This window comes from Prionailurus viverrinus, chromosome X (assembly GCF_022837055.1).
Source record: "Prionailurus viverrinus isolate Anna chromosome X, UM_Priviv_1.0, whole genome shotgun sequence".
NCBI classification, from domain to species: Eukaryota; Metazoa; Chordata; class Mammalia; order Carnivora; family Felidae; genus Prionailurus; species Prionailurus viverrinus.
Window position 1 is genome coordinate 69,671,583 of NC_062579.1, and position 26,916 is coordinate 69,698,498.

At 35.6% G+C, this 26,916-nt stretch overlaps 1 protein-coding gene across 5 annotated transcripts in view; it reads left to right on the forward strand.

Annotated features, from left to right (window-relative positions):
- The window catches only part of DIAPH2 (diaphanous related formin 2), a 984,211-nt gene that overhangs the window by 181,868 nt on the left and 775,427 nt on the right, over window positions 1-26,916 (forward strand). For all 5 annotated transcript variants that reach the window (XM_047843487.1, XM_047843489.1, XM_047843490.1 and 2 more), the window contains 2 exons: window positions 24,395-24,469; window positions 24,551-24,620. In XM_047843487.1, the coding sequence (XP_047699443.1) occupies window positions 24,395-24,469; window positions 24,551-24,620 (145 nt within the window). The remainder of the gene's footprint in view (window positions 1-24,394; window positions 24,470-24,550; window positions 24,621-26,916) is intronic.

Sequence of the window (26,916 nt, forward strand, 5' to 3'; positions counted from 1 at the left end):
TACGGGTTTAGAATCATTGTGATGTCTGTATGTTTTATGCTTATAGTGATGTCTCTGGGACTTTGTCTCACAGGGTCCCCCTTAGGATCTCTTTAGGGCTGGTTTAGTGGTGACAAATTCCTTCAGTTTTTGTTTGTTTGGGAAGACCTTTATCTCTCCTTCTATTCTAAATGACAGACTTGCTGGATAAAGGATTCTTGGCTGCATATTTTTTCTGTCTAGCACCCTGAAAATCTCGTGCCAATTCTTTCTGGCCTGCCAAGTTTCAAAAGAGAGATCAGTCACAAGTCTTATAGGTCTCCCTTTATATGTGAGGGCACGTTTACCCCTTGCTGCTTTCAGAATTTTCTCTTTATCCTTGTATTTTGCCAGTTTCACTATGATATGTCGTGCAGAAGATCGATTCAAGTTACGTCTGAAGGGAATTCTCTGTGCCTCTTGGATTTCAATGCCTTTTTCCTTCCCCAGTTCAGGGAAGTTCTCAGCTATTATTTCTTCAAGTACCCCTTCAGCACCTTTCCCTCTCTCTTCCTCCTCTGGGATACCAATTATGCGTATATTATTTCTTTTTAGTGTATCACTTAGTTCTCTAATTTTCCCCTCATACTCCTGGATTTTTTTATCTCTCTTTTTCTCAGCTTCCTCTTTTTCCATAACTTTATCTTCTAGTTCACCTATTCTCTCCTCTGCCTCTTCAAGCCGAGCTGTGGTGGTTTCCATTTTGTTATGCATTTCGTTTAAAGCGTTTTTCAGCTCCTCGTGACTGTTCCTTAGTCCCTTGATCTCTGTAGCAAGAGATTCTCTGCTGTCCTGTATACTGTTTTCAAGCCCAGCGATTAATTTTATGACTATTATTCTAAATTCACTTTCTGTTATATTATTTAAATCCTTTTTGATCAGCTCATTAGCTGTTGTTATTTCCTGGAGATTCTTCTGAGGGGAGTTCTTCCGCTTGGTCATTTTGGATAGTCCCTGGCGTGGTGAGGACCTGCAGGGCACTTCCCCTGTGCTGTGGTGTATAACTGGAGTTGGTGGGCGGGGCCGCAGTCAGACCTGATGTCTGCCCCCAGCCCACCGCTGGGGCCACAGTCAGACTGGTGTGTGCCTTCTCTTCCCCTCTCCTAGGGGTGGGATTCACTGTGGGGTGGTGTGGATCGTCTGGGCTACTTGCACCCTGCCAGGCTTGTGATGCTGGGGATCTGGCGTATTAGCTGGGGTGGGTAGGCAAGGTGCTCGGGGGCAGGAGGGGCAGGCTTAGATCGCTTCTCCTTAAGTGATCCACTTCAGGAGGGGCCCTGTGGCAGCGGGAGGGAGTCAGATCCGCTGCCGGAGGTTTGGCTCCGCAGAAGCGCAGAGTTGGGTGTTTGCGCGGAGTGAGCAAGTTCCCTGGCAGGAACCGGTTCCCTTTGGGATTTCGGCTGGGGGATGGGTGGGGGAGATGGCGCTGGCGAGCGCCTTTGTTCCCCACCAAACTGAGCTCTGTTGTCAAGGGGCTCAGCAGCTCTCCCTCCCTTTGTCCTCCAGCCTTCCCGCTTTCTGAGCAGAGCTGTCAATTTATGACCTCCCAGACGCTAAGTCGCGCTTGCTGTCGGAACACAGTCCGCCCGGCCCCTCCGCTTTTGCAAGCCAGACTCGGGGGCTCTGCTTGGCCGGCAAGCCGCCCCTCCGCCCCGGCTCCCTCCTGCCAGTCCGTGGAGCGCGCACAGCCTCGCCGCCCTTCCTACCCTCTTCTGTGGGCCTCTTGTCTGTGTTTGGCTCCGGCGACTCTGTTCTGCTAATCCTCTGGCGGTTTTCTGGGTTATTTAGGCAGGTGTAGATGGAATCTAAGTGATCAGCAGGACGTGCGGTGAGCCCAGCGTCCTCCTAAGCCGCCATCTTGCCGCAACTCCCAAGATTATACTGTGTTTAAATAACAGGTCTTATTACTACATCTTTAAGTTTTTTTTTTAAAATACGATTATACTTCCTTTAAATGCCAGCTCTTATTAACATGTTTGTTAAAAAAATAAGATTATAACTATGTTTAAATAACAGTATAGATTATAGTATGTTTAAATATACTATTTAAAAACTAAGATTACTCTGTTTGAAAACTTTTTTTAATATGATTAAGTTTAATGATATTTTTCAAATACAGTGTGGTGATATTTGGATTAAATTACACTCTGTTGTAGTTGCATGGTACATGGATACCAGACTTTCTGTGAATTTGATGTTCTGATCTTTCTCTATAGTACTAAATGCTCTTTTTTATGTATAACAAAGTTTTATTACAGATTAGGCAGAGAAACAAAAAATAATTATAGGAATATTAGGCTTAGTAAACAAATTTATTTGAATATTTTTTTTAAATACTTTTGTAAAAATCTTGACTTTCCTGTGTGATTTTTTCCCTAATTTTGTTTGAAAAGCATTTTGTTTTGTTTTAGAAGATTAATAATTTTAATTACCCAAAATAAATTTTTCTTCTCAGTATAATAGCATATCCTAGTTGTAATAATACATTTTAGCATGTATTAAATTAAATATGTGATAGTTTTAAATAATTGAATAAAGTAAGCCCTGAGTTATATATACACTCAAGATCCTGTCTTTCAAGTTAAAAGTTTTGTTACATTAGTAGAAAGAAAAAAAATATATGTCTATATATCTATATATCTATATAGATATATATACATACATACATACATACATACATATGTTCGTTAGGACAAGTAGAAGAGAAAAGCATCACTTGTCTTAATTGGATCACTAAAATGAAGTGCAAAAACATTGAAAATACCTTATATGCAGCATTGACAGTAATCCATACTTTCAGGGAAGCTACAGAATTTGGCCTCTTTGCCAGACATTATAAAAACTTGCCACCAATTCTTGCTTAAGCTTTCTGAGTTATAAGCTTAACTTTTCTTCTGTCAAAAGCAGAGAAATCATAAATGGCACTTTTTTGATAGCCACAGATAGTTAACATACCTGTTATTGAAATTATGAGATACTTTGCAAATTCTAGTCTTTATAAACATGAGGAATTCTGAACCACTCTTGAAAGTTTGCCTTCCCTGAGAAAAATCACACTGGAGGAGAGGCAATGAGACACACATTTCTTCCTTAGAATCTCAGTTTGGAAAGATATTGTCTAGGAGATATATGTGTGTGTATATATATCTGTGTGTGTGATGTATATAACTTATACAATTGCAGGAACCCTGACTGAGATCAGAATCTGATTTGTTTTATGAGTTTGTAGGTTACTCTCCAAATTGACTTGGTTCAACTGGCCATTGGATAGGTAGCCACTTTTCCCTCACTCTAGCAATATTCCTCAAGAACCAGGAAAATAACTAATAAAAAAAGCCCATGTTTGGCTGTCTTTGTGCCTGGGAACTGATATATTGTGATATGTATACCTGAATTTAAAGGGAAGACAAACTTCTTTCCCTCTTCCATGCTCTGGGGATAAATGTCCACTATGTTCTGTGGGGTTGTTTTTAGCTTTGTTAATTACCCTGCTGCCTCCCTTATTCTTGTGAGTGAAGTGTGCTTTATTAGGATTCTATTGCAGGTAAGAGAATACAATGGAATAATAGTAAGTAGGTCAACCTATAATGTAAGTGGAAATTAACAAACATATTTAGGCAGAAAACAATTGCTGGATTATTTTATACACACATATTTGGGTAACAGGTTTTTAAAATCCAGTTTAAGCCTTCCACCAGGCATGCATACTTCCTTTTTAATTTTGTTTAGAAGGTGAATTACTTGATTAGTGCTCCTCTTCCTCTCCAGTCCTGCCTTGTATGTGTGCCAAACTTTTGAGGATAAGATACCAATTCTGGGGAAATACTATCTACTATTTTGGGCAGAGACATTTAATCTTGAGGAACCTGAAGAACATAATTGACAATTATAATCCACTTAGGATTTTTGGCTGTGGCTCTTAGGCATATGAAATATATGCATTTATATTGAAATTTATTCTAAATTAACTGGATAAAGTTGAAAATGTTTTCAAGACAAAGATAGTATTTCTGTTGTCATAATTGTCAGTAATAATTTCATTACTTTTACCTACTAAATTTAAATTTATATTTTGAGTATAACCTGACAAATAGAAATTCTTGTATTTTTCAATTTTCATTTTCTTTTTATAATGATGAATCAAACAAGGTAACCACCTCAAGACAGCATAGTACTGACACAAAAATATACTATGAAATCTTTCATCCAAAAGTATAAAGGAGAATACAAAAGCACCTATGTACTCATCACCAGTTTCAGAAACAAAGCTTTATTTTATTATAGTTGTGGAGAAGTTACCCATGTAATCCAGGGCAGGCACATAGACCAATAGATTAGAATAGAAAACCCAGGAATGAACCCACAACTATCAACTAGTCTTCGACAAGTCAGAAAGAATATCCAATGGAAAAAGGACAGTCTCTTCAACAAATGGTGTTGGGGAAAGTAGACAGCAACATGCAAAAGAATGAAACTGGACCACTTTCTTACACAATACACAATAATAAATTCAAAATGGATTAAACCTAAATGTGAGGTAGGAAACCATTGAAATCCTAGGGGAGAACACAGGCAGTAACCTCTTTGATATTGGCTGTATCAACTTCTTACTAGGTATATCTCCTGCAGCATCTTTAAAAACAATTAAAAATAATAAGAAACTTATAAAATTAGCATTTATTATCTTCCATGACATGTTCTAAGATTTTGAAATATACACATACAGTTAGGTTATCTTTATTAGTAGTATCAGTATTGTTTGCATTTTATAGATGAGGAACTTGAGGCTAAGAAATGTTATTTGCTCCATTTCAGTGTTACATGGCTAGTGTCAGAGCTAAGACAACAACCCAGGTATTGTGACTCCAGAACCTGGGCTCTTAACCACATCTTTGTACTACCTTACAGTAAGGAAAGTCTTTTAAAATATCTTCCTTTCACTCTTGTCACATACTAAATATTTTTACTTTTTTTAATTAAAATTTGCCTGACCCGAAAAAAAATGTACTCTGAAATCTTTCACCCAAAAGTATAAAGGAGAATATAAAATCACCTATGTACTCATCACCAGTTTAAGAAATAAAGCTTTTATTATAGTTGTGGAGAGGTTACCCATATAACTCAGATTAATTTTTAATGACACTATAGCATCCTTTGAGCCTATATTTCTCTGATTAAAAAATCACCTGAGATGTGTGGATGGTTCAGTCAGTTAAGTGTATGACTCTTGATTTCAGCTCAGATTATGATCTCAGGGTTTGTGAGTTTGAGCCCCATGTCAGGCTCCACTTGGGATCCTTCTCCCCCTCTCTGCCTCTCTCTCTCTCAAAATAAACTTAAAAAAATCATCTGAAAGTTTACATGTTCTGTAACCAAATGCATTTATTTCTTGTTGTGTAATATCTTTTTAAAAAAGATTTTAGTGTTTATTTTGGAGACAGACACACACGCACACAGAGTATAAGTGGGGGAGGGCAGAGAGAGAGGGAGACACAGAATCTGAAGTAGGCTCCAGGCTCTGAGCTGTCAGCACAGACCCCAACATGGGGCTCAAACTCACTGATTGTGAGATCATGACCTGAGCTGAAGTCGGATGCTTAACTGACTCAGCCACCCAGGCACCCCTGTTGTGTAATATCTTAAGAATATATATCCTTGCATTGAAAAAATTATCATTTTCTGATGACCACGTGGCTCTGTGTAGTGAAATTTGGGACTTCTTTGCTGTATACCTCTAGTAATTCACATGCCATCTCTATGACATTTATTCCAGTTTACTATTACATGATAAATTAAGAAAATTTTATTTCACTCTTAAGAGTTCATTTTCCTTGGTAATTCCTTAAATTGGAATAGTTCAGTGACTAGCATTTACTATCATGTGGTTTGCTTTTACATATCAGATGGATATCTTATAAGTAAATAACAAAAATAAAATTTCCCTTGTTTCTATGGGGCTTGTCCATATGGAGCTTACATTCTAGTAGGAGAAATGTGGCAATTAAAAAAAATGTGTGTATACACACATACACACACACAGAAAATGTCAGGTTGTGATCTGTGCTGGGGAGTGGATGGTGCTATTTTATATCAGGTAGTGAAAAGTGAAAGCCTCTCTGACTTCAGTGACATTGCTTGCAGATGTCTAAAGGAGTGAGCTATGTAGTCTGTTGGAGGAGGAACCTTATTAGAAAACAGGAAATAGCAAGAACACATGCTTGGTTGGGAAGGTCAAAGAAGCCAGTGTCACTAGAGGCAGATAATGGAGAGTCTTGTGATCCATTTAGAGGAATTTGGCTTTTACCCTGAGTGAGCTGGGAAGATGTTAGAGGGTTTTGAGGAAAGTAATAGTATGACCTGACTTGCCTTTTTTAAAGGATAACTTGGGAGGTAGCAGGGAGACCATGTTACATGTTGCAGTAAGGGAGCTAACAATCTCACAGAAATTCTAGGGGCAGCAGTATAGCTGTACCTCCTGGAGGCTGATATGGAAGGTTACTTGACCTTCCATGGTAGTCCTAGAACCTAGTTATTTTTGTCATGAGTTTCTTCAATTAAGCAGCAGAAATTCATGATGCATTAACTTGATTTGCTCTGTTAACATGGGCTCTCCATGAGTGTGTGTCTTTTCCTGATATTAACTGCCTGGCCATCTCTGTATTACTAAGTTCAAATTATTAATGGGGTGACTCTGGTCCCCATTTGTTTCTGCTTGGGCAAAGCTTTTCATGTCAGGTCACCTTAGTCTGCAGGCCAAACCACAGTATGGTCAGGCCACCCTCTCTTATCACATCAGTTTTGCCTGTAGTAAGGGAGAGGGAGGCAGGTTGGTATCAGCCATAAATTGCTTAACCAAGGACCATTATCTCAGAAGGTGACTGTGGGCAATGCTCCCTGAAGAAGGGGATATGAGTTTGTCAGGCACCAGCTATTATACGAACTTTAGTAAGGTGACAAGGAAAGTTATTGTGTGGAGATCTGCAGAAGGTCAGGATTATGTTTTAATCATTCTGTATATTCAGCATTTAGCATTATTCCTTATGGCATTACAAGTTGAGTAAACGAGGAAAAGTAACATAGTGCTGCCGGGAAGTGCCTCTGGTGTGCCTGTGTGTTTATTTGTGGGTTTTGAGAAGTGAAGGAAATAAAGAGCACCATTATCCTTACTTTTCCTTTGAGTGTCCTGAGAATTCTTACCAATTCTTACTTATAAGCAGCAGTCTCTCCTTAGACTTGTATCTACCATTTGACTCTGGTCCAAAAATCTCTCTTTTTCCTGATAAGGGGATGCTCTCCTCAACCTGTCCCTCAAAGAACCCCAGAAGTGATGGTGGTGGGCTATGTGTCTATATCACATGGTTAAATATGTTATGGGAGTGCAGTGTAGTATTTTCCCTTCTTGGGAACTCACAGTGAACATTGACATTGTTTTTAGAAAAGCTTTTTAAGGTCCTCCAGGAAAGAAACTTATTTAATTTTATTAACCCAGAGTTTCCAGATATTTGTTCATAAAAAAGTCTCCTGTTATTCCTTCAAAATGCCTGTAACCATTACATAGTATAAACCATATCTTCTATTTCCACCAGACTTAAATGCACCAGCAGACATAAGATTTTATCTAATCACCCCTACTTTAGAATCTCTCTCACAGAAACCAACAAGTAAACAACTAATTTAGTCTTCCTACTGGACAGAAACAAGTGAGCAAAGAAAAGCAATTAAATGACAATAAAAAATCAGAAAAGGAGGAAACAAAATATAAGAATAAACCCAAGAATGAGAATAATTTGTATGACATAATTACACCCAAACAAAGAAAAATAGTCTATAGATGGATAAATCACCTTGAATGCATAGTGTCTTATATAACTTATAATACTAAAAGAAACCTTGAAGTTAACAGGAATTATTTAATACTATTATTTTAGTTTCTTAGGGCATCCATAACAATTACCAAAAACCGGGTGACTTTAAAACAACAGAAGTTTATTCTGTAGAAGCCAGGTGGTCAGAAGTCTGATAATACCAAGGTGTTGGCAGAGAGGTCCCTCCTAAGGCTCTAGGGGAAGATCTTTTCCTTGCTCCTTCCAGCTTCTGGCATTCCTTGTTTTTTGGCAGCATAATCCCAATCTCTGCCTCTGTAGTTACGTAGCTTTGTCTATGTCTCTGGGTGTCTTTTCTGTGTCTCTTATAGGGACACTCTAGCTGGATTTAGGGCCTGCTCTAACTACTACCATGTTATCTCCATCCTTACCTTAATTATATCTACAAAGACCCTATATCCAAATAAGGTCATATTCTGAGGTTCTGGATGGATTCTATTCCAAAATTCTATTCTAAAATTATGCAAAGGTAAATTATCCATAAAAGTATTGAAATAACAAAGTTAGCTAAATTCTGTCTAGGTAAAAACCTTAGCTAGTTTAGAAGATCTGAAAAAGTAGAATGTACTACTTATAGAAATCTCCTTAATGAAGTTAAATTCACTGGCCTTGTTCCCTTTATAATTTTTTTAAAAAATGTTTATTTATTTTTGAGAGAGAGACAGAACTTGAGCATGGGAGGGGTAAAGAAGGAGGGAGACACAAAATCCAAAGCAGGCTCCAGGATCTGAGCTTTCAGCACAGAGCCTAATGTGGGACTCAAACTCATGAACCATGAGATCATGGCCTGAGCCGAAATCAGAGGCTTATCCTACTGAGCCACCCAGGTGCCCTGCCTTGTTCCCTTTATAAATAAATTTTTTCTGTAGTACTGAATTTAGAGAGTGTGTTGATAGACTCACACTAGAATGCCAATCATGGTATCTAGATTTCTAGTCCTTGATCTCTCACTCTCTGTGACTTTAGTGCAATTAGTAACCTCTTTTGGCCTCAGGTTTTCCATGTATTAATGATTTTGGAGACTTCTAACTCTACACTTCTGTGTTCTGTGTTCTCTTTTGCTTAGTTGTAATCCTATTATCTTTGTTATTGGAACTAGATTAATGTTTATAATTGATTTTGAAGAAAAAAATGGTTGTCCATAAGACAAAAAGATTTCTTAGCATTTCATTATTTTCTCGCATTTATAAGTATTATGTTTAACTCCAGACAGGTATTTATAATTTCTTTTAAAATATTGAAGAAAGAAGTTTCTAAATCTGTTACATACCTATCTTTCAAACCTGATGTTTGTTAGAATCTTGGCATTTGTCTTTTTATGGATGATTTCTTTCCTTATCACAGTTTTAACTGGTTTCTTTTTGTTCACCCCAGCCCCTAGTAAAGCAAATATATAAACACACACACTAGTAGATTTACAAACATTCTCAAATTATAGTCATTTCGAAATATTAAATGGAGTCACAGATGTCAAATTCATGTTATTTAATCATTCAGATGATAAAGACTCTAAGAAAATAATTTCCTTGTATTATTTTCTGCTAAAGGCAAATATTTAAGAAATTACCTTTTATAAACCATCATTAACTGGTCATATCCCAAATCACTCCATTACTATGCATTCCTTCAACATTTATTTTTTTATTGTATACATTTACCTGCACGTGCTTATGCTCTATAATGGTTACATGCATGTATGTCTGCTTTTCTCATTTCGATTTTAGAGTCCTTTGAGGAAGGGGCCTCTTGCCCTTTTATTTGTTTCATGATGGTGGTACAGTGTAATTTATATACAATGACATGTGATTTGATGTGGATATTGACCTGCCATCATTAACAGCCTCTGCTTCTTCAGCATTGAGAATGAATTTTCATTAATCTGGCACTATTTTGTGACCATGCATTTTTAGGTATAATTACAGAAAAGGAGTGAAGCTAATTTCCTCCACACAGGAATGAAACCTATTGGTTTGATGTGAACCATATTCATAAGCTACACACAATACAGTGTGCTTTACACATGGTCTTTTTATGGTTGCCTAGTGAATTAATAAAATTGAATGTTTACATGTCTATTTCACACCCTATGAACCCTGGTCTGCCATCACAAATTATATTAGGTTTTGCATATACCACGGTCTGTGTGTTTTAAAATGAGAAATCTGTTATTACAGGTTTTTTAAAAAAATTATTGTTTATTTTTGAGAGAGAGAGAGAGAGAGAGAGAGAGAGAGAGAGAGACAGACAGACAGACAGACAAAGCTCGATTGGGGGAGGGGCAGAGAGAAACGGGAAGACACAGAGTCCGAAGCAGGCTCCAGGCTCTGAACTGTCAGCACAGAGCCTGATGCGGGGCTCGAACTCACCAACTGTGAGATCATGACCTGAGCTGAAGTCGGATGCTTAACCAACTGAGCCACTCAGGCGCCCCTGTTATTACAGATTTTTGATCCTAATCCTTTGAAAAGGTTTATGAAAGGAAAGAGTGCCTGCTGAGAAATGACCAGTGAGTTTGAACAATTTTATTTCAACCCAACTCATTACAGAATGTACAGGTATTTGGCAGTACATTTTATGAAGGTCCAAAGGAATGCATAATAATAAATAATTGTCACTGAGTTTTTTTAACACATGACAAAATAGCAAATACTGGTTTGAAGAATAGTGTCAGAGAATTTTGATTGTGCAGAATTATTTTCAGAGTTGTTGCTGAAATTACCTTACAGCCTGAGGGGTATTTTACCCCACTAGGAAACTGTTTTTTCTGTTTTTGCTTATAATTTTAGTTACTGTCCAGCTGGTGGCATAGTGTCTATATTCACTTGCTGTGATGATAGGTTCCTCAGCCAGTGTTTTCAAGCATGTGAAAACAGGTAAAATATCTTTTAGAGTTTACTTAATGTGCAGTTATTTGCATTACCTTTGGACCATTTGTTTTTACATGTTATTTTCTAACTTCCCTTTAGATTTAAACATATTTTTCAAACATACTAACAAATATACTTATTCATATAATCATAATGAAAATAGCTGACTCTTGACAACAATGCAAATTAGAAATAGAAAGCACTTTCTGAATTATGGGTGTTAATAATTATTTAAACAGCCTGTATTAAAAAAAATGTATTGAGAGAGAGTGGGGGAGGGTCAGAAAGAGAGATTGGGAGAGAGAGAATCTCAAGCAGGTCCCTCACTGCCAGTGAAGAGCCTGAGGCAGGGCTTGAACTCAACCAACTGTGAAATCATGACCTGAGCTAAAATCAGGAGTTGGACTCTCGAACGACTGAGCCACCCAGGTACCCTTAAACAGCTTGTATGTATTTAAAGTTATTAAAAGCTTGACAAAACAGCCAACACTTAGAAATTTATTGTGAATGTAGGTACAGAACAATACTCTTGTGATATTTTGCATTGGAGTGGAATAATGAGGATAATTTTTTATGATGCTGAAATGTGAACAAGGCTTACAATTCTGAACACATATAATAAGCCAGTATATGAGTAATATTACTAAACAGGGTTGTTTAATATAGCTAATTTTAAGATTGTTCACTTTAACTTTCAAATGCGTAAGTCACTTTTGGAAGACCCTAGTACATTTTACATAGAATAGAAAATAGTAAATTCAGTAAAATTATGTCCATATTTATACTTTCTTTTAAAATCTTGGTCAGTAATTTGAATTAACAGCAACAATATCCAAGCTCATTTAGCTAAGTTGGTACCATAAACATTAAGTGACATTGGATTTTTAATTATATAATATTAGCTTCAAAACACAATTTTAATGTAAGGTGGATTCAATCTTATATATTATAATAGATGCAAAGTAGTTCTAAAAATAAAAATATATTTTTAAAACCAAAAACATAACAGTAAATACTGACTCAAGTTTCTGAATATTGTTTTCACAGGAGAAAATACTATAGCATGAAGGTGGACAAAATGAGGGCCCTTCTTGGCATTCATTTCATATGAATTTTATACGACACGTGAATGTCCACTAAGGCAATGCATTTTTCTTATTTAAATTATGTGTTATAATTACAAAATCAATGTGTACATATAATGATTATCTAAAATAATTAGAAATTATTACTGGACATGTGGTTATAAAAGTTTATAAAATCTAGCAGCAGAGTCTAGGCACACTAATTAATTGGATTCCTTAATAGAAACTTAACTTCTTCCTATTTTAAAACATTTTATATGCATTTTGTATTTTCTATATATTCAAAATAGTCTTGGGAAAAAATTCTTATAAATATTTGTCATTTGAAATATTATTTTGATTTATACAAATTAATTTAACTAAAGGTCTTGGACACATACTAGAGTTTTATATACATCTCTTATTATTATGGGACTATTACTAAAGCAATTGCAACTTACCATGAAAGGTGCAAGTATCTCACTACCATTAAGATGAAGGTAAAAATAAAAGAAACAAGTAAACAAAGAGGGAAGGTGATATTTTTCAAAAAGCCAAGAACAATACCAGGTAATAATGTGAATATAAAGTAGTTCCAATTTTCCTTGTAGCCAAGGAGGGAAAAAAACTATTGAGAGACATAGCTGTTATCTTTTCAATGATAGTGCATCTGTTTTTTTTTTTTTTTTTCAGGAAAAAAAATTCTTTCTAATTCTGAACTCAAAATTTTATTTTGTGTTTCTTTAAATGAGGGATATTGAATAACACAGTAGAGTGAGTCTTTGATAGTTTTCTATAAAGTACAGAGGATTTCTATGAATGTGCACTTCCTACTTTTGGGTCTTGAGTTTAAAAAAAAAATCAAAATGTTTCTCCAAAGACCCACAATAATAATACTGGTATGCAGCTTCCCAGTAATCCAACCTGCTACCAAGATGTAGTTGAGAAATATCCCTGAGGCTCTCCCCCAGGAATATCTATCATTTCAGCTAGATTTTTTATAGGAGATAGGTAGCTCAGAATTCACAATTAAGATGCCACTTAGCACCTGGAGTGCAGGTATTTTGTGTGGTTGGTTGAATGAAGATTTGTGTTCTCTAGATAGCAGTGTTTACTCTATGGTCCCAGCTGTTCGACTGGTATTAAATAATTAAGGTGTAATTTGGGGAGATTTCCCACCTGGTCAGCAAAGCTATAGGTGTATAGCCTCTCACATCAGGCAGTTTAAACCTGAAAATCTTCTCTTGAGATGGAATGCATGAAGGCAGATTATAGAAGGCAGTATAATGTTATAATGTATTTTGAAAAACTAAACAGCTTCAAGTGAGTAAGCTTAGTGGTCTGCCATATGAATATGGAACTTAATACTTTATATACCAAGAATCAGCCTGTATATATTTGATAGGTCTGTTCTGTGGCATGTGCTACTGAGAATATGAAGATTGAGTCCAATTATATTTTGGAGGACACTACCTGAGTACTGAGGACTGCTTTAGGCTTTTTATGGGACAAGGTACCATACCAGCCTTGATATGAGCTTCAAAGAGAGGTTCCTATAGATCATTTCTTAAATTGGTCCAGTCAACATTCATTCATCAAAACGTTTTGAAGCCTTGGTATTAAGTTAGAGTTTTTCATGGAGTTTTTAAAAATTGAGTTATTGTAAATTTCCATGTATACATTTAGTATTTTCCAAAGAGTAAGAATACCCTGAAATGGATCCAGTACTAAAATTTAGTAAGCGTTAATGAATTTTTGTTTGATATAGAAAATGCCTAAGAATTTTGTATTGTTGAAGTCAGCATTATGAGATGAGCATCAGTGAAAATGACAAAACCTTTACAATGTTAGTGAAATAGGACATTGACCTGGGGGTGTTCTCTGACCTTATGGCATACTTTGTATGAAAAAAACAAAAAACAAAAACAACAACAACAACAACAAAAACAAGAGAACAAAAAAATCCCACAACTTCTGTCTCAGTTTACTAGCTCATCATTACTTTCCCCTATGAATAGAATGCAGGATATGTGTTGCTAGAGTTGGTTTTATGTGTGCTTTTTATTAATTTTGGTTTCTGCTATTTTTTGAATTGTTTATAAGTTATAATAATGGTTTTACATATTGAAATCATGTTTCAAAATTTGGTGTTAATAGTTCGCGGCACTTGGTTGGCTCAGTTGGTTGAAGGTCCAACTCTTGATTTTGGCTCAGGTCAGGATCCCAGGGTCGTGGGGTCTAGCTCTGTGTCTGGCTCTGCACTGAGCATGGAGCCTACTTAAGATTTTCTGTCTCCCTCTGCCCTTATCCCCCACTCACACTTGCTCTCTCAAATTAAAAAAAAAAATTGCTGGTAACAATAGTTTGATGCAAACATTTACCTTAATGCATTTCTCAATTCTTTCAAATGATCTGGAAAATTAGAGTAATGAAAGTTAAGAACAGACAGCTACATAGGAGTTAATTTTAATTGGCAAGAACAAATTATATATGCATATTGATTTTTCAAATGTGGTTGGGGATTTCTGAACAATATTGATATGAGGGATCTAGATAAATATGAATTATCAAATAGTACTTTGGAGATATAAGCACTATTCTGGACATATACTGTGGAGCTATATATAAGCATAATGCTAAACTTTTATAAATATATAAATTTATATATTTATATAAATATATAAACTTATATAAATATATCCCAGATATATTAAGATATTTAACCATGGTTAATGAGGGCATGTATGTGAACAGATGCACACATAATGTTCATATTATCTTTTTCAGTTTTATAGGAAAGGAATTTTAATTTTTTTTTTTTTCCAACGTTTATTTATTTTTGGGACAGAGAGAGACAGAGCATGAACGGGGGAGGGGCAGAGAGAGAGGGAGACACAGAATCGGAAACAGGCTCCAGGCTCTGAGCCATCAGCCCAGAGCCTGACGCGGGGCTCGAACTCACAGACCGTGAGATCGTGACCTGGCTGAAGCCGGACGCTCAACCGACTGTGCCACCCAGGCGCCCCGGAAAGGAATTTTAAATTATTATGTAAAAGTAAGAAAATTCTAGAGTGGTGACCATTAAAGATCACATTATGAGACAATATTTGAACTTGGTTAGTTTTTTTTTTTTTGACATCCACAATGAGGACCCAAAGAAATGGTGGTTTTTAGTGTGGTTTCAGTTATCTTGTGCAAGAAAAAAATACTCATGAACATTAAATTTCTTTGATCTTTTTCTACATAGCTATCACACTCTATAATGAGTCTCTAATTCCGTGTTTTGGGAACTGCAGCTGATTGGTGAGAAGGACTGTAATATTCCTGTTGTTCCGTCATCAAATAGTAATTACCCTTCCACTCTCCTTATCCCTGTTACCATGAAAGAAAATCCATTTAACCTTTCTGTCGCCCACCATACTCAGACAGTATAACATGCAAATTGGAGAATGGACCAAAAAGGAAATGTACAGGTGGTGTGTGCTAATGTCTATTATCTTCCTTGCATTCAAAGAACTTCTTACTAGATTCACAGCAGATAAACTTGATGTCAACTCTGTTTAATTTTCAAGGTTTAAAGATTAGGAATGTGATTTCCTGGTGTAAGTTCATTTTAACAAAATTCCACTAAACTAAAATAAATTGGATGTCCTATGGAGTGCATGATAGAATTTTAACTGTATTACTTAGCTTAGGGAAAATAAACCAATACATTTTCCTTGTGGAAGTTAACATTTTATTATAAGTTTGGTGATATTACTAAGAAGGTGATTTTAGTAAGTGTCCTAACATAATTATATTCACAATTTCAAACATATGAAGAGAATTGAAAATATTACTAGCTTTCACTTGAATATTTGCAATGTTATTTCCTCTTGAGTCTCTTTGATTGAAAACTCAATTTCAATTTTCATTTACATTTATTTTGCAAATTTTGGTTTTATTCTTACTGTGGGATACGAAGATCTCTTATGTTTCTAACAGTAATTTTTAAAGGGGGATGGGGAGGAAAATATTCTTTGTTCTATAACCTCTTGGTCATTTTAATTTTTTTAAATGTTTATTTATTTTTGAGAGACAGAGAGAGACAGAGTGTGAGCAGGGGAAGGGCAGAGAGAGAAAGACACAGAATGTGAAGAGGCTCCAGGCTCTGAGCTGTCAGCACAGACCCCAACACAGTGTTTGAACTCACAGATCGCAAGATCATGACCTGAGCTGAAGTTGGATGCTCAACCAGGCGCCCCCTCTTGGTCATTTTAACAGATCTGGACTTAAGCCGTTTTACTATCTCCAAAGTAATTTTGAGATTTTACGATATTGATTTTAATGAATAAACAACTTTTTATCCTTTGAGAAAATTTTTATTTTCCCTCAGGAGATTTTTGTATGTAACTCAGACATGTACAATTTTTTGTAAATATGTAAGAAGTTTGTTTTTATATAATTTAAGCAACTAGAAAGAGTGAACATTTCATCTTTTGTGAGAAACTCTTAAGAAATGTGTGAGTACTATGAAACAGCAGGATGTTTCTAGTGAGACCTGATAGGGAGAATAAATGCAACCAGATAAAAAACACTTTTAAGTGAATAACAGAGTGTATAGAGAAAGATGGAATGTCTTTTTTTGGTGTTTTCTAAGGAAATTGTGATCTAGCTCAACACTATACATAAAGGTTGACATATTCAACCTTTCTTTTTTTTTAATTTTTTTTAACGTTTATTTATTTTTCAGACAGAGAGAGACAGAGCATGAATGGGGGAGGGTCAGAGAGAGAGGGAGACACAGAATCCGAAACAGGCTCCAGGCTCTGAGCAGTCAGCACAGAGCCTGACGGGGGGCTTGAACTCATGGACCGCGAGATCATGACCTGAGCCGAAGTCGGATGCTTAACCGACTGAGCCACCCAGGCGCCCCGACATATTCAACCTTTCTATGAATCAGGTGAAATAAACAGTCAGTGAATGATATGCTTCAGAGTTATATACACAAATGTGTGGAAATGGAAGTATTGTATCTAATAGATGCTTTCAACTTGGCAGAGATTGTTCATGCACCAATCTGCCATGTTGAATATTTCCAAGGATATTCAAATGCTCAAGTCTATTTTATTTACTTTCCTGTAGACAAACCTGGGTGGATATATGTTTTTACTGAATTAAGACCAACACAGTCGTAACATCTACAAATCCACATTGGTTTTGTTTTTGCCATTTTATTTTTTAATAGATGTATATATTGATAGTAGAATTGTGTATGAAGTTGATTTAGCTGAACAAATGTCTTAAAAATGTTGAAAATGCTTTTTCATGTTTGGAGGTTAATGATTCATGTACTGAATGTATGATACTGTTTGTGTCGAGTAGTACATTGGTTTTAATCACCTAGGTTTCTGTTTCTTCCTCATAAGTGCATATAACAAGGTTTGTTTTTAATTGTATTCAAAAAATATTACATTGGAAACATTGATATTAAAATGAAATGTTTCCTGGTAGTAAAATATGTAAACACCATTTACAGTCATTTTTAATGACTCCTCAACCCTTTGAATTAGTTGTTTCATCTCTTATAATTTTGTAAATGTTCTGAATTCCCCCAAGAAACTCTAAGCTATCATTCATTTTATGTGATGTTGCAGTGATTTGGGTTGTAGTATAATATTACACGTGGGAATAGGACACCGTTAGAAATAAAATGCTTTGTACAAAACACATAACCCTCTATATTAGTCTTTAGCACTGCACAAACACTGGTAAAGGGATGACATGACTAATATTGGACTCCTGCACATGAGACCAATTCCGTTTACAGCTTAGGGGGCTCAGGATAGAATCTTCTAATTTTAGCTTTAACCCTTTTGAAATATAGGCATGAATATGCACAATCTAGTCATAAATGTACGTGCAGTCACTATTTCCTATTATGTCTGTGTTGTGTAGAGTTTACTGAACTCACCCATCCACAGAATCTTTGAAGTTATTATTTACATGAACTGTTACTAAATGTAACTAAATTCAGAGTCTGAATCTCTATATATGAAAAGTTGAAGTTTTGGGAGACTGTGCAGGGTTTTCTTTGACATGTATGTATATGTTCTATAGGTACATTTATAGAGTTTCCCTTCCTTTGTTTTGACTTGGAGAGCTAGAAAGGGGGAAAACTTTGCTTTCTCTTGGAATGCTCTGGTGTTTTTGTTGAATTTGGTTTTTTTTTTTTTTTACCTTAGATCATGCTGATTAGTATAAGTGGGACCTTTCAAAACAAGGGCCTCAGATGGGGCGCCTGGGTGGCTCAATCCCTTGAACCTCCAAATTCGGCTCAGGTCATGATCTCCTGGTCTGTGAGTGCCAGCCCCGAGTGGAGCTCTGTGCTGACAGCTCAGAGCCTGGAGTATGCTTTGACTTCCGTGTCTTCCTCGCTTTCTGCCCCTGCCCCGCTCATGCTCTGTCTGTCTCTCTCTCTCTCTCTCTCTCTCTCTGTCAAAAAAATAAATAAATAAATAAAAACAAAACAACAAAAAACAAGGACCTCAGAAGTTGTGAAGGCTTGGGATAGATTTGTTTTAAAACCTTAATCTATTTTGGGGGGCCTGGGTACCTCAGTTGGTTAAACATCAGACTTTTGATTTCGGCTCAGGTCATGATCTCACACTTTATGAGTTTAGCCTCTCTGGAGCCTGCTTGACATTATCTTTCTCTGCCCCTCCCCCCATTCACTGTGTGTGTGTGTGTGTGTGTGTGTGTGTGTGTGTGTGTGTGTGTTTGTCTAAATAAGCATTAAAAAACCTTAATATATTTTGATATTATTTGTCAAAATTATGCATGATGTATAAATAGATTCACTCTACACTTCCTTTCCCCTTGTAATTCAATGTTATTTAATGAGAATTAGCCAGCATTAAATATAATGAGAAATAAATATATTCAAAGTTGATAGTAACAAATTAAACATATGAGATATAGGAGTATCAAATATTTAAATTATGAAATCTTTTTAAAAAATCAATCAGTAGTACAAGGCTAATGTATGTTTAGATTCCTCTGCATATTTCATACTAATTAAAGTGCTTTTCAGTAAATGAATGATGGAATGTTATTAACTGTTTATATTATTTTAAAGGAGTCTTTAATTTATGCCTAAAATTCATACTGTAATTTGGACTAGAAAATTTAAAGAGCAATCAGGTTTTTGGTTTTTAACATTTTCAAAAGTTCAATACAGGCTTCACTATGCTGTTTCACATATATTATTTCATTTAATAATCACAAAGACCGCATGGGGTATAGGTACTATTTTCATCGCCATTTTGAGGATGAGAAAACAAGTTCAGAAAGTTTAAGTAATCATAAATAACACAACTAAAATATGGTAGAGATGGGATTGGACCCTACATCTGTCTTTTTCTAAAACTGACGCGTTTAAACATGCCACCATGTGATCTCAGAATATTCCATTGATGGATGGTGGGATATTTTCCTGATCTTTGAACGGGGGATCTTAAACTTGGGGAAAGGTTTTTAATTTTTCACTTCTTGAGCAAAGAACCAGATGCTGGACTCCCTGATGGATATAGCCAAGCCTTTTATACGTAAGTTCAGAAGATACTGCCCTATTGTGCGTTTATTCTCTTGCTCCCTAGGTAAACATCCTGGTTTCTTTTTCAGTCTTCAGATCTAATCCTGGCCTCTTGCTTACTTATAAATGAATCTTTCTGACTGATCTTTCTTTTGTTTTTGTTTGGTGGTTTATTTGTTCCACCTGGTACCCTTGCAGGTAGTGGCCACAAACATCAACTTAGATGTACAGTATGTCAAGACAACTCTTTGACTTAGGTGACTTAATAACATAAAATAACCAATATATTAATACCTGAAAAGACTGTAAACTATATAGCTTATCCAAAGGGGGAAAAAAAGTGTAAGCTACATTCTGGCCCTATTCTTTTCAATGAGCTGCCTTACCTAAATCTTAATTGGAAGTTTTAGTTGGGTTCTCCAGATATCTTTCCTTAACAATATTTAGTAGATTTCTTATAAAGCTTAGGACTTTAAAAGACAATAAAAGCATGGTCTGAAAAGTACTTATAACACCTAAATGAATGAAGTAAGCTGTTAAATAAAGCAAAGCACATGTTTGTGTGTCTAGACATAGATATAATATAGATATGAGATATATAGATATAGATATAGATATAAGCTGTGTACACACGTGTGTACACACACACACACACACACACGTATAGACATAAGCTCAATGCAGATGTTGTTATAGAAAATTATCTTCTGTTCCTGTTAGTAATTTCTAATGGCATGATTGAAATAAACATGGGCTTTGGAGTTAGACCTGGGTGTGAGCCCTAGAACTGATACTTGTTGAGTGATGTTTGGAAAGTTACTTAACTACTTTGCTTCTCATTTTATCTGAAAACAAGTTTCAGAATGGCTAAAGTTTAAAAATATTTGACAGTGTGAAAAGTTGGGAAGGATTCTGAGCAAATGGAGCTGTTACACTTTGCTGAAGGAATGCCAAATAGGATAGCCACTTTGGAAAGCAGTTTCTTGAAAAGTGTAACATATACTTACCATGAGACCCAGCAATTCTACCCCAATTACTTTCCCAAGAAAAATTATGGATATTTATAGAGGTTTTATTCATAATCATGAAAGCCTGGAAATAACCAATGTACTCATCAACTGATTAATAGATTAAAAAACAACGGTATATCCATACAATAAGAAGGGATGGACCACTGATAAATGCAACAAAATGGTTGAATATCATAATATTTATGATAAATGAGAAAAGCCAGACACAAAACCTGCATACTTTATAATTCCATTTCTAATGACATTGTAGAAAAAGCAAAACTAGGGTTACATAGCAGATAAGTGTTTCCAGGGGGCTGGGAGTTTGGAAAAGGGATTGGCTTTGAAAAGGAATAATGGAGTATTTTGGAGTGATGAAGATGTTGTGTATCTTTTTTGTATTGGAGGTTGCATGATTATGCATTTGTCAAAATGATTTATTTTATTGTATGTAAATCTTCAGTAAAAAAGAAAGGGAAAAAACCTTATGTTTCAGAGTGGTTATGGGAATTATAAGAGATCATTCTCTTTCCCCATTTTTTATTCTGTTTGGTTCTTCATTATCCTCTGCTGCTTCTGTGTTTCTTTTATAAATACGGTGTCTGTGATAAATTACAATTTCTTATCTCAGGACTGAGATACTACTGAAAATTTATGTATGTATCTGTCTTTATTTGCAATCTCTGAGGCAGATTTTAAATAGAGTCATCAACTGTATATTTATACCTCTAGATATTCCAATTAGTATGGAGTAACTCAGAGCTGAAATTTACATACTGTGAAAAATGTACCAAATGTACTTGCTTGGACTGAATCTCTGTCCTGGGGCAGTGGGAATTCACGGTATGGTTGAGGGGGTGTATAAAGCAATCTTGAATTTTGAGCCTGAGTCTTGCTTGAGAAAGGCAGTGTTCTATGTTAGTGGTTCTCAAAATTGAGCATCAGAATCACCTAGAGGTTTAGTTAAAACACGGATTGCTGGACCCCATCCCCAGAGTTACTGATTTGGTGGGTCTGGGGTGGGGCCCACAGATTTGTATTTTTGACAAGTTCCCAGCTGATGTTGATGCTGCTGCTGCTGGTTTGGGGCACGTACCTTGAGAACCACTGATTTATAGTTACTTCAGGTGTAGTAGTATCAGCATTCTTGCCGATGTAGAGTAGCCAACATTTTGTTTTTAAACTGCTTCATCATTTCATGGCCACTTTTGTGTTTGCTAAAATCAATATATTTATAGAGAGAGGGAGATAAAGAGAGAAAGAAAAAGAAAAAACAGCATTTGGCTAAAGGCCACAAAGTGTTTAGTGCCTGAAAGAGCAATGATGCTGGCAAGAGAAAAAGAAAAAAAAAAAAAAAGATATGTTTAGCTGCATTCCCTTCCTTTTAACCTGTCGAGTGTCATCATGCTACATAATTATTTTATCCCTCTAGTATCAGGCTCCTTTTGGACTCCTATTCTGTCTACTTTAAAAATCTTGAATAGGGGCGCCTGGGTGGCGCAGTCGGTTAAGCGTCCGACTTCAGCCAGGTCACGATCTCGCGGTCCGTGAGTTCGAGCCCCGCGTCAGGCTCTGGGCTGATGGCTCAGAACCTGGAGCCTGCTTCCGATTCTGTGTCTCCCTCTCTCTCTGACCCTCCCCCGTTCATGCTCTGTCTCTCTCTGTCCCAAAAATAAATAAACGTTGAAAAAAAAAATAAATAAAAGTCTTGAATATTCTAACTAGGCCTCCACTGCCCATTGGCCTAAAATATTCTGTTAAGACTTTTCACTGCCTAGTTTTTAATAAATAGGCCCTGCATCCTCACACTTAGGTTTCATGAGTATACTATTTTTTTCAGACCAATAGTAATTTCCACTGAGTTAAACCAAAGTACCATAAACCACACAATTTGAAGAAGTCTGGGATGTGTGGGTGACTGATGTTAAGTGACCAGATATAAGTAATGTTCTTATACCAAACACTTTCCTAATCCAAGAAAAAAGTAACCAATAATTTTAGAATTACTGGGTGTGAAAAGAATATGAGTAAAATTTAGAATCTCGAAAAGCAATTTATAAGTATTAAATTTAAGGAAATCATAGATTATTTTATCTTCCTAAATGCCAAAGGAGATACCAAGGGCTGGGTGTATAAATTTGTTCAGAATTTCTATTACTTTAAGTTTTCTGTAAGGGTATATTGTGCTGTAATATCTGCTGATATATTATTCTTAGAGCTGATGTCATTTTATTTTTCCACCACCACCCCACTGATTAGGGAGAGTCTTTAGAGAAAATGGCTCATTGTACTGATTGATTACATGCCTCAAATGAACAGTAGCTTGCTGCCAATTATCATTACAATACCATATTGATTTTTTCTCATTTTCACTATGGAAATTAAAACAATTTGTTTAAAATGAACTTCCATATACATTGTGGATGTGATTGGTTCTGAATATTTGAGGCTAGATCAGAATATTGGGTCAAGGGACTTGAAATGTGTTGGGTAGTACAGAGGAAATTTTTGGACATATGACTGCTGATTAAGTGCAATCTAATCTTGCATTTTGTAAACTGAATAAAAGAATGATGCTGCAGAGACCCTAGTTGGGAGACTCCTGTCACATTAAAGAAAAGGTAACTAGGGCTAAACTAGAATGTTATCAGACACAATGAAAAGGAGGGGAGGGGAAATATGTGGGAATCATTCTACAAGTAGCATATTCATGACTGGATGACAGAAAGTCAAACCAAGCTGTACATGATCAGTTTTCCAGCCTTTTACCACACATGGGACTTCATTTGCTGCCATTCTTCCAAGACTTCTTATTGAGCTGCAGCCACACGGGTCTCCTCACAATTACTGGAATACTCAAAGCATACTAGCTACCTCCTCAGGACTTGATTTGTCCTTCATCCTTCTACTGTGAAAGTCCTCACTTCTTTGAAGACTCTGCTCAAATGCCACCTAATCAAACAATCTTTCCCTGACAACACATTAAAAAAATCACATCCTGGGGTGCCTGGGTGGCTCAGTCAGTTAAGCATCCGACTTTGGCTTAGGTCATGATCTCATGGTTTGTGGGTTCAAGTCCCACGCAGGCTCTGTGCTGACAGCTCAGAGCCTGGAGCCTGTTTCAGATTCTGTGTCTCCCTCTCTCTCTGCCCCTCCCCCGCTCATACTCAGTCTCTCTCTCTCCAAGAGAAATAAATATTAAAATTTAAATATAAATAAATAAATAAATGCTTTCTAGCTTGATGGCAGTGCATATGAAACATTTGCATTCTGTGTCTCTCAAAAATAAATAAAAACATTAAAAAATATTTAAAAATAAATCACATCCTGGCATTCATTATTCCTTTTACTAAAGTTGATTTTTCTTCATAGCTCCAAACTACTGACATTTTATTATATACTTGTTTATCTGTTTATCATGTCTCCTTCTTTTTTGATAGTAAGCTACATGAGGGTAAAGGCTTAGTTTTCTTGCCTGTTATATCTCTATCACCCAGAACATGCCTGGTGCTTAGTAGGTACTCAATAAATATTTGTGGAATGAATGAAAAGAATAAATACAAAGGTGAAAGAGATGGAGATCAAAAAATTATGCCAGTATTTCAAGTTTGAAGGATTCAAAGAATAGCAGTGTTATTAACAGAGTATGGAAGAGTGGAAGAAGAGTTGATTTAGGGTAACAGAGATACAGGGGAAGATCAATTTGGCTTATATATGCCGACTTCAGTATCTGATGCTGGTGAAACAACCAAGGCATTACTGTGGAATAGGCATTCTAAAATGTGAAGAGAAGTCTGGCATTGAGGTAAAGATCTCTGAATCATCTTCATAGAGTCAATACTTATAGCAATGGAAGTAGAAAAAAATGACAAGTGTTATAAAGACAGGATTATCAGATTTAAAAATCAAAATTTCATTTTGGATATTTAATGTTTTAAATATATAAATTATTTATACACTTTTTTTGATCATTTTATAGCTGGGTTAACAACTTTAGCCATGAAGGTCTCGGACTCTTATTGGATGTGCTGGAAAAGCTTCTGGACAAGAAACAGTAAGAATAAACATGAAAAAAAAATCACCAAAGCGGAAATTTTTGAGCACACTGTAACCTGTTTATTTCCCCTTTATTCAGGCAAGAAAACATAGACAAGAAGAATCAGTATAAACTTATTCAGTGCCTCAAAGCATTCATGAATAATAAGGTAAGTAGTATTTATTTCTGCCTGTGACAAACGATGAGAACTTGCCCAACAGTATATGGAAGTATGAAACTGACAAAATAGTAGGTGCTTATTCAGTTGTCAAAGGGTCTTTATGGTGCAAATCATAATAAGCCTCATTGAAATATATTTAAAAATATACTTTGCTTCACAAAATATTTACTGGTAGTTTTTTACAATTATGGAAACATAAATCTGTTCCCAAATTATATATATATTTTTTCTTTTATGGTTAAATGCTCTGTGTTGAATACCAATTTTTACAGAATTTTTATTCCATTGAAAAGGAAAATCCAAAAGTATGGTTTGACTTGTGTGCTAAGAACCAGCAAAAAAGAACTTGTTTGCAATGGTGAAGATTTCTCTTCTTTGTTCAATTAATGTCAGTGAATTAATATACATAAAAGACATTTTAGGAAGATAGGAAGGTTTTTTTGTATATGTATAGCAGTTGCAATATGAGGGACTTTACAAATTCTAGACAAGGGTTTTTTTGTAACAGTAATCTTTGTACAGGTTATGAAGTTATAGTTATTTTTTCTATAAACTTTTTTGTTACTGTATTAGATTTGCTCTATATTCCTATAAGTAAAATACCACTAATTAATTAATTGTATAATTCTCTTTAGATGGTGTTTTTGATAATCTCAAGATATTTAATAGAAATAATTATAACAGTAACCAAAAACTGCACAAATGTGTAGCTATTACTATAATATAAATGTATAGCTATTAATAACTAATGCTATAAGATTCTTTAATCTGTAGTCTTTCTTAAACATATGGGATTATATATGATTATATATGTATATATTATGCACACATGTTAACAGGAAATAACATCTGACATGTGTAAAAGATACTTGCTAGTTGACATAAGACTGCTGTATAGACTATACTAATTGTTCTGTTCCTGGAAGTCTCTTTCAGAAAGATTTCTATCAGCATTAATACAGAATTTCACAACTTTTGTACCCTTACTGTTTTGCAACAGATTTGTGCAGATTCTAGTCTCTTAACAAGACAGCACTAATGAACCTTGCATCTCTACAAATCAAGATGAATCTCTTTATTCAATTGAGAGAAACAAAGAAATAATAGAACAAAAACAGTACTAGAAATTGGGAGATATAGTACATGATTTACCAATAAGTTGAGTGGCATTTAAAAAATCATTTGAATTCTCTGGCTATCAATCCCCTCATCTGTAAAATTAGTTGTAGAACCCTTAGTTTTAAATTCTTATTGACTCGCATTGTCAACTCTCACAGATTCCCAGGATACTAAATAACTGTAATCAGGGTAGCAACTAGATAAATTCATAGTAGTGAGATTTCCTGTAGAGCCTTTTCCCACAAGGCATTAGTTGTAATGTCAAAACATAATTACTTATTACTTAAGGAGTTTGGCAGTTTTAAAAAACATGATGGCTTGACTTAGATTATTCTAAACTAACGTCAAGTTTTAGTTAGGACATTTTAATAACTTGCATATAAATGCTTAGGAAATGAATAAATGGTGGATCTTTTAAATTATAGGCATGTGAAACAATAGGTGTAAAGTACATATTCAAAATAAAAATATATGTATATGTTATATCCACTCCATGTGGAATGAATTATCATAGTCAAAGCATGACACTTGCATCTGAAATGACTTAAATTTCACATTTGTTGGACCCAAGAAGTTTAGATAGCTTTCTTCAACAACTCTTTTCCTTTATACAAAACATGTAATGATAGGACCATAATAGGATAAAAAAGTAACCCATTACCTCTTAGCTTCCATTGCTGTCATATTGCTCTTAAGTTTAGAGTGATGATTTCTTTTTTCCTCACATTTTTATTTAAATTCTAGTAGGTTAACATACAGTGCAATATTAGTTTCAGGAGTAGAATTCAGTGATTCATCACTTACACCTAGTGCTCAGCACCTAGTCCTCATCATAGCAAGGGCCCTCAACATTACCCATGACTCACCTAGCTCATTGCCACCCACCTCCCTCCATCAACCCTCAGTTTATTCTCTATCTTTAAGAGTTTCTCATGGTTTGTTTTGCTCTCTCTTTTCCCCCCTCCCATATGTTCATCTGGTTTGTTTCTTAAGTTCCATATGAGTGAAATCATATGGTATTTATCTTTCTCTGACTGATTTTGCTTAGCATAATGCACTCTAGCTCTATCCATGTCATTGCAAATGGTAATATTTCATTCTTTTTGATGGCTGAGTAATCTTCCATTGTATATATATAACACCTCTTCTTTATCCATTCATCAGT